The sequence below is a fragment of the Culex pipiens genome, chromosome 1 (assembly GCF_016801865.2).
Source record: "Culex pipiens pallens isolate TS chromosome 1, TS_CPP_V2, whole genome shotgun sequence".
Lineage (NCBI taxonomy): Eukaryota > Metazoa > Arthropoda > Insecta > Diptera > Culicidae > Culex > Culex pipiens.
The window spans coordinates 92,419,364-92,428,019 of record NC_068937.1 but is presented as its reverse complement, the minus strand read 5'-3'; the positions used below and the strand labels follow the sequence as shown (position 1 = coordinate 92,428,019).

Sequence of the window (8,656 nt, the reverse complement as noted above, 5' to 3'; positions counted from 1 at the left end):
GAGCAGAACTCTAACTTAAATAACGGCTAGTCGGAGTAACTTACGTTTAGTTTCCCTTTCTAACGTTTCCTTCTCTAAACATTACAAGTAGAGTTTAAATGCGCGGTTAACATTTTATGGTTCGATGACTTCGATCTTTGACATTTTCAGTCAAAAGTTCTGACGAACGGAACGCAACTGTGTGTGTACCCCAAGAAGGTGTACAAGAGGTGCGCGTACTTGCGATTTGCGCAAGTAACAGGTGGTTTCTGCTAAGTTGTTTTTTTCTAATTTTCCAGAAAAAGTGTTACACTGTAGAAAAATAAATAAGATTTAAATTTTTTTCTTACCTGAAATCAATTTGAAATAAACTATTTTATTTTTGGTAACCTTTTTTAACAAATAAAACTCGATTTTCCGAAGCCTCATTTATCCGAAATTTCGATTATCCGAAGTTTGATTATTCGAAGGTTTGTATGGGTCTTCGGATAATCGAATCACGAAAACCAATTTTTTTTCGATTGAATGGTTGATTGCCTGTGAAATTGAAAAATCATTTTTCAATATTTCATCATCGCCATTTTGGGCGCCATCTTGGATTTAAACATTCAGAATCACTTTAGAGCTGTTTAAGGGTCATACTAAAGCTCAACAATCAAAAATAAGAAAACGAAAAAAAAAGCTTTTTTCGGGATTCGATTTTTCGAAGTAAAATTTTGCCAAGGCCTTCGGATAATCGAGACTGGACTGTATCATTCGAAAATAAGATACCTATTAACCCCTTCTGACCAAGTTAAAAATTCAGATATTTTTAATTTTTTTTGTTTACCGTGACCAAATTGGATGGAAATTGAATTGATATTTTTTTTTAAATTTATTTGCTTAATAGAATTGTTATGTACGATTCAATAAATATTTTTTTTCAAAAAAAAGTCAAAAATATAGTCATTTAATCTAAGTTATGGGCGAGCCAATGGAGAAACTTTTTTTCAACTCGTTTTAGGGTCATTCCATCTCAACTGAGCACGAAAAAGTGCAAATTTGAAAATTACCCTCTCCGATTCAGCTCAAATTTGGCAGGGCTGTTGATACTATCAAAACATGCAAGAATCCCGAATTTCATCCAAATCGGACCATACATACATACCATACCAATCAGCATAGCGCACCAGGTACGCGTGCTGTAGCAAGAAGACGCTTCCATCTTTCTCGGTCTTGTGCTGCTACTCTCCAATTTCCCAGGTTACAGATCTTCCGGATATCACCATTCACTTGATCTCCCCACCGTGCGCGCGGTTTCCCTGCTCTCCTGCCTGTACCGCCAGCTGGTTCGGCGCGGTCAAAAAGCAGTCTGACAGGCTGGCTCTCGTCCATTCGGGCGACATGGCCGGCCCACCTGAGCCTCCCGATCTTCGCCTGGGTGGCGATGATCGGTTCTTCAAGAAACGCGTGCAATTCGTGGTTCATGCGTCTTCGCCACACTCCGTCAGACACCTGCACTCCACCGTAGATCGTTCGTAGCACCTTCCGTTCGAAAACTCCAAGGGCACGTTCGTCCTCCTGCCGCATCGTCCAGGTCTCGTGGCCATAGAGGACTACCGGTCTAATCAGTGTTTTGTACATCGTCAGCTTCGTGCGGCGTTGCACTCGATCCGATGTGAGGGTCTTCCGTAATCCGAAGTAGGCACGATTCCCAGCAAAAATACGAGTCCGGATCTCTTTGCTGGTGTCGTTGTCGGCGGTTACCAGCGATCCCAAGTACACGAACTCGCTCACCTCCTCCAACTCATCACCATCCACAGTTAGAGGGGAGAGGCTTGGGGGGCCGGCATCCTTCGAACCCCTTCCTCTCATGTACTTCGTCTTCGTCGTATTCATGCCAAGTCCTACACGCCTTGCTTGTACCTTCAGTCGGGTGTATACATCCTTCACCGTCTCCAGGTTCCTTGCCAGAATGTCGATGTCATCGGCAAAAGCAAGCAACTGGTAGGACCTGTTCATGATCGTGCCACTCGTGTCAATGCCCGCTCTTCGAATGATGCCCTCAAGAACGATGTTGAACAGCGAACAGGATAAGCCATCACCTTGCCGCAGCCCTCGACGTGATCCAAAGGGTTCCGCTAGATCCCCCGAAACACGCACGTGACACGTCACACCATCCAAGGTAGCCTTGATCAGCCGAATCAGTTTATCCGGAAATCCGTTCTCGTGCATGATCTGCCATAGCTGCTCGCGGTCGACTGTATCATAGGCTGCCTTGAAGTCGATGAAGATGTGATGTGTGGACACGTTGTACTCACGACATTTCTCGAGGATCTGTCGGAGACAAAATATTTGGTCCGTGGTGGCGCGCGCGCCAGTGAAGCCCGCTTGGTAGGGCCCCACGAACCTCCTTGCATGGGGTGACAGCTGACGGCAGAGGATCTGGGAGAGGATTTTGTAGGCCGCGTTAATAAGCGTGATGCCGCGGTAGTTGCCGCATTCCAGCTTATCGCCCTTTTTGTAAATGGGGCACACGACACCATCCATCCATTCCTCCGGTAGCTTCTCCTCCTCCCAGATCTTGGAGATCACGCAGTGAAGCGCCCTCGCCAGTTTCTCTCCTCCATATTTGAAGAGCTCACCGGGTAACCGATCCTTGCCGGCAGCTCTGTTGTTCTTCAGCTTCCTGATCTCCCTCTTCACCGTCTCTAGATCAGGTGCCGGGAACTGTTCATCAGCTGCGGGCGCTCCAAGGTTGACTCCAACGCCGTCTCCGTCCGCTTCATCGCCGTTGAGGTGCTCGTTGAAGTACTGCTTCCACCTTTCCAACACCTCGCTCTTGTTTACGATCAGGTTTCCACCGTTGTCCCTGCACACGTCGGCTCGCGGCACGAAGCCTTTGCAGGACCGGTTCACCTTCTCGTAAAACTTCCGCGTTTCGTTAGCTCGGAATAGCTGCTCCATTTCCGCGCAATCTCGGTCTTCTTGCTGACGCTTCTTAAGCTTGAAGACCGCGACTTGCCGATTCCGAGCCTGCCTGTATCGTTCCACGTTCCCTCTCGTCGCCTTGTGCAGCTTCCTGTCGTAAGCTGCCTTCTTCTCGGCGGTAATCCGTTGGCACTCGTCGTCGTACCAATCGTTTCGGCTGACTCGGATCGCACTACCCAGTGTGGCTTCCGCTGCACTGCCGATGGCTGAGCGAATACGGCTCCAACCATCTTCGAGCGAGGCTGCGCCAAGTTCCTCCTCACCTGGCAGATTCGCTTCCAGCTGCTGCGCGTAACTATGGGCCACTTCCCCGTTCTGGAGACACGCGGTGTTGAACGGAGGGGCCCGCCGGCTTCGGCGTTGGTTGTACACCGTCGACAGCTTTGAGCGCATGTCAACTCCAACTAGGTAGTGGTCCGAGTCAATATTCGCACCGCGAAAGGTGCGCACGTGCGTTACGTCCGTGAAGAATCGGCCGTCGATCAGGACGTGGTCGATTTGCGTTTTCGTCCGTTGGTCAGGTGATGTCCAGGTGGCTTTGTGGATGTCCTTTCGAGGAAAATAGGTGCTCCTGACCACCATTCCACGGGAGGCTGCAAAGTCGATGCAGCGTTGGCCGTTGTCGTTCGTGACCGCGTGTAGGCTTTCTGAACCTATTGTCGGTCGAAACATTTCCTCCCTTCCGAACCGAGCGTTCAAATCCCCAATGATGATTTTAACATCCTGCCGCGGACAGCCGTCGTACACATCCTCCAGCGTCGCGTAGAATGCTTCCTTCTCATCATCGGTCTTTTCTTCGTGGGGGCAGTGCACGTTGATGATGCTGTAGTTGAAGAAACGGCCTCTTATCCTCAACTTACACATCCGCTCGCTGAACGCCGTGAAGCCGAACACGCGATCCTGCATCTTGCCCCCCACGATAAAGCCGGTACCCAGCTTCTTGTCCATGCCGCCGCTCAGAAAAAATCTGGAATTGGTCTGCTGACCTGGCCAGTTTAGCACCTGCTCCTCCCCTAAGCACACCTCCTGCAGTGCCACAACATCGAAGTTGCGAGGTTGCAACTCCTTCGCTAAGGCGAATTCGAAACCCAAGAAATTCAAAGACCTGCAGTTCCAGGAGCCGAGTCGCCAATCGGTGGTCTGCTTTTCTATGGGCTTCTGCCGTTTGTTCCGGATTTCTAGCCTTCTTGCCATTCGCGATCATCTTTTTCGGTAGGCAGCCTTATCAGGGCTGCGCTACCTAGTCTCGGGGTGGAGAGCCACCTAGGGGCTACCGAGACCTAGCCCCGGTTTTCTCACGCTACCGTAACGGGGCTTTTATCTCGAAGCCTAACGGTCTTCATGTCCGGAAGAGGACGTCCTGCGTTCGTGTGTTTATGCGCTTCACTTTACTGCACACCAATTTCACAATAATACAATTTTTATTTTTTGCAAAAAAAGTTCTAAACTTTTTGCCTGTTTTCTTTTTTCCAAAATTCGCACTCTCAACACACCGCGCGCGGTTTCGATTAGTGTGCGTATACGCAAACGACACAACAGCACTGCCACAGGTCTTGTTGGTACACTACACTTCTTGCTTTGTTCTGCCTGCCCGCGACGACGACGATGGATGGCAAAAATAATTTCACTTTTATTGCCCAGCCGTCGATTGCGGGTCAATTCTAACACACGATGCCGGTTCGCGACGCACTTCGGCGTTGATTGATCACACTTTCGGCCACGTCGGAACGGTACTTCTGCGATTCTGAGGGCACTTTCGCGGAGCCGCACAGAGATGCGATAATAACGCGCGACGCACACACACAGCCAATCGGCCAATCGTCCAAATCGGACCACCCCCTCCATTTTTGTACCTCTCCAAAAAATCGACTTTTTGGCGATTTTTGACCAAACCTCCTAGTTTCAAACGGCGATATCTCAGGAACCACAAATCTTAGAAGGTCGGTCTTAGACTCAATTTTGAAGGAAATTGGACGTAGAATCCATTTCCGTGATCAAAATGTTGATTAATTTATTTTTTCTACCTGTATTGCGCAATTGAAAACTTTAAACGGCCGTATCTCAAAACACCCCAACTTATTTTTTTTATTTGACCTCACCATCGTGTTCCCCGGCCAATTTTACATAAGAATCACTTATCGACAGAAATGAATATGTTTCGTTCCAGAGATATTGAATTTTAAAGTTTTGTGTTTTCGAAATTACCTACATCAGCTTCATTCGCCGCATCTGCCAGAAGCACACAGGCGGGCTGATCAAAAACTGCTACCTGGTGTTCTAGGAGATGATTAATTTTATTTATATTTTTATAATTTTACGCAAATATTTATTCAAATGGCTAATTGGGGAAATTCTCGTTTGTTTGGCAGGTTAAGTCCTCGCCCCTAGTTTCGTCCAATTTGCTCATTTTCACTATTTAAACAACCAATTTTGCAAAACTTTTGATAGAAACTTGCTTGTTCACTTCTTATTGAGCTATTTATCACTCGATTTCAGTTGAATACGCTTTTAATCAGCTGTAATTGAATGCCAAAGCGCAGATATGGCAACGTTAGAGGTACGCTGGAATTAGATGTTGTTACCCTACCTTGATCAATCTATTTTTGTGAAAGGAATATTTATAGGGTTATTTTGAATGTACCGTTTTTTTACGTGTTGCTAACCGTTTTAGAGTATCTCCGAGGCCATGACTAGGACCTTTATCATGGGCGGTAGCAAAATAGTGCCAGTCAGCAAAACCCCCAAAAGGTGCTTTATTATTATTATTATTATTATTATTATTATTATTATTATTATTATTATTATTATTATTATTATTATTATTATAGTTTATTATTGACACTTTACCATAATTTGGCAAATCTGATTTATGGTTTACAAGATTGATCATATTAAATCAATTTTTATATTGTGAGCCAGCTCCATTTGATTAAAAGATGATTTTGGTCAAGGTACATTTAATTTAAAAAATCCTTATACGTGAGGACAGCAGCCGTATTGTGTTCCAAGAATCCAAGAGTGATAGTACACCCACATGCCCAGCATACGAGAGAATAAAGAGCACGATTCGGTAGTAAAATAGTACTGTATGCGGACGGAGAGGATAAATCCCGAAATTTCCGAGAGTACTTTACTCATAGGTTCATTTTCAAAAAAAGTTCATCTATCAAAAAAAAGTACCGGTACCGAGACTCGAACCCAAGACCTTCGGCTTATTGAACCTTGCCTTTGCCGTATGGGCCACCATGGTTCGGTGACCAAGTGGCGGTCATTTGTCCATATAAGCCACTCTATAGGATGAACTGTTCCAATGAACGAATGAACACGCGAGAGGACTATACTCTCGCAAAATAGCACTTTCCTCACGTTTATTTTCGTAAGGACTATTCCCTTGTTCTTTAACTTTGAGTGTAGAAAAACACTGTTGTTCAGACGGTGTCGAAATCATCGCAACTAAATTTGGGGAATCAACCGCTTTGCAGCAGATCAAACTTTGTGATTTTCTTACATTATTCAGTTTTATACTTTCCAAAAATCCTTTTCCTACTCCTTAAGATCGTCCTTCATTAGAGTACAACGTATCAACAAATTTTATTCATTTTAATTCATATTTTTTACTCAATAATGTATCGTGCACTTATTGTTCAGTGTTATTAACAAGATTAATTGCATTTTCCTGCTAATTTTTGCCCAATTTGATAAAGATTATTTATGATGAAATATTATTTCAATAAATGACCAGGTAGCAGTTATTGATCAGCCCGCCTGTGCGCTTCTAGCAGATGCGGCGAATGAAGCTGATGTAAGAAATCTCGAAAACACAAAACTATAAAATTCAATATCTCTGGAACGAAACATAATCATTTCTGTCGATAAGTGATTCTTATGTAAAATTGGCCGGGGAACACGATGGTGAGGTCAAATTTAAAAACTAAGTTGGGGTGTTTTGAGATACGGCCGTTTAAAGTTTTCAATTGCGCAATACAGGTAGAAAACATAAGTTAATCAACATTTTGATCACGGAAATAGATTCTACGTCCAATTTCCTTCAAAATTGAGTCTAAGACCGACCTTCTAAGATTTGTGGTTCCTGAGATATCGCCGTTTGAAACTAGGAGGTTTGGTCAAAAATCGCCAAAAAGTCGATTTTTTGGGGAGGTACAAAAATGGAGGGGGTGGTCCGATTTGGATGAAATTCGGGATTCTTGCATGTTTTGATAGTATCAACAGCCCTGCCAAATTTGAGCAGGATCGGAGAGGGTAATTTTCAAATGCTGTTCCGCTTCAGATGGAATGACCCTTATACAATTTGTCTTGACAGAAGATTGAAATATAATGAGATAATCTTTATCAAATTCATATCACTGTGAAAGTGCAAACTCGTTCATGATGTTGAAACCAATTCTTGGAACGATCTGGCCACTGGTAGAACCTGCCTCGCGAGCGAAGGAGAGCACGGGCAATCGGCGAGATACTCTCGGCAGCTCAGGAGCAGGATAGACTCTTTGTCTTGCTCTTTGTTCATACTTCGGCAATGGACCATTTATATTGTTTTGCTTGATATTTACTTTGAATTTCGCTGCTGTTTTGGAATTGTCCAAAACTTTTCATTTTTGAAATATATTCCAATTGAAGCAACCTTTGATTTAATCATTTCTTTGACTTCATAAAATATCGACGTCACGAGCCCGCAAGTTTCATAAAGACATCCAGAAAAAATCATGTTTCCGACAATCATGAAAATTTTGAAGAAGGAATCTGACGAAGAAGGTAAGAACCTAACTTTTGTAAACTTGTAGTCTTGAAATATTAACTTTCCCTCGGTTCCTCCTCCAGCCGGTGTTCCGTTCATGACCCTGGTGACGAAAATCCGAACCACTCCGGAGGGCTCGCAGCTTGATCAGGATTCCCTCCCGGAAAAGGTCCGGCAGGAACTAGAAAAGGCTGCTACGCAGGGCCTCGTCGAGTTTAAAGACGACATCGTGAGGCTCCGTCCCGCGGCTTCCGGGTCCAGTCCACGACTTTCGGACTCCCCGGAAACATCCACCCCGGAAGTGATCACGCCGCCGTCCCAACTGGAAATCGTAACGGAGGACTTCACGGAACCGCCCGTGGATCGCAATGTGGCGGTGATCCCAACCCGGCCCGTCCCAGAGGAACGCAGGGCTTCAACCAGGGTGCGGACGGTACCGCCAAGGTCCGTGGTCCACGAGGACACCATTGTCGAAGAACAACATCCGGGACGGCAACGTCGGACTGGAGCCATCGGCGGACGGGCCAATCGACACCCGGCGGTTAGATCTCGGTCCCGGTCCAGGTCAGCACGACGCGTGCGTTCCGCGTCCAGGGGCCGCGGAAGAGACTAAATTATTGCGAGTGTTGTACGTGAAATTTAAAATATATATATTTTTAAACAAAACAAAAAACTACTTTGACTTTAAATTCGACTCCACCACGTACAAAATAATAATTCACAAATCCGTAGATTATAGATGATGGAATTGGTTTCCAGATTCTCCAGGTTCCCAGGAGAAATCCGGAGTACGGGAAGTTATGGTGTTGTTCGGGGAATATTTTTTTCCTGCCGGTATGAGTATCCTAGTACAGAATTATATTTCATTCATGAAACTCAAGACTATTCTTGGAACGATCTGGCCACTTTGGGACCGGAACCTGGAACCGGTCCCAAAGTGGCCAGATCGTTCTA

At 45.3% G+C, this 8,656-nt stretch overlaps 1 protein-coding gene across 1 annotated transcript; it reads left to right on the top strand.

The window, feature by feature from the left end:
* Positions 1 to 7,558: 7,558 nt before the first annotated feature.
* On the top strand, positions 7,559 to 8,373 carry LOC120421002 (uncharacterized). Its single transcript, XM_039584117.2, has 2 exons — positions 7,559 to 7,719; positions 7,786 to 8,373. Exons 1-2 carry the CDS (start codon positions 7,671 to 7,673, stop codon positions 8,313 to 8,315), a joined length of 579 nt encoding a protein of 192 aa, XP_039440051.1. The 5' UTR covers positions 7,559 to 7,670; the 3' UTR covers positions 8,316 to 8,373.
* The last annotated feature ends 283 nt before the right edge of the window (positions 8,374 to 8,656 follow it).

What these genes read in the sequence shown, in the direction of transcription:
- LOC120421002 (XM_039584117.2), top strand. Translation starts at nt 7,671, where the DNA reads ATGTTTCCGACAATCATGAAAATTTTGAAGAAGGAATCTGACGAAGAA. An exon ending in GAAGGAATCTGACGAAGAAG is followed by an intron (nt 7,720 to 7,785) that starts GTAAGAACCTAA and finishes TTCCTCCTCCAG; the next exon opens with CCGGTGTTCCGTTCATGACC.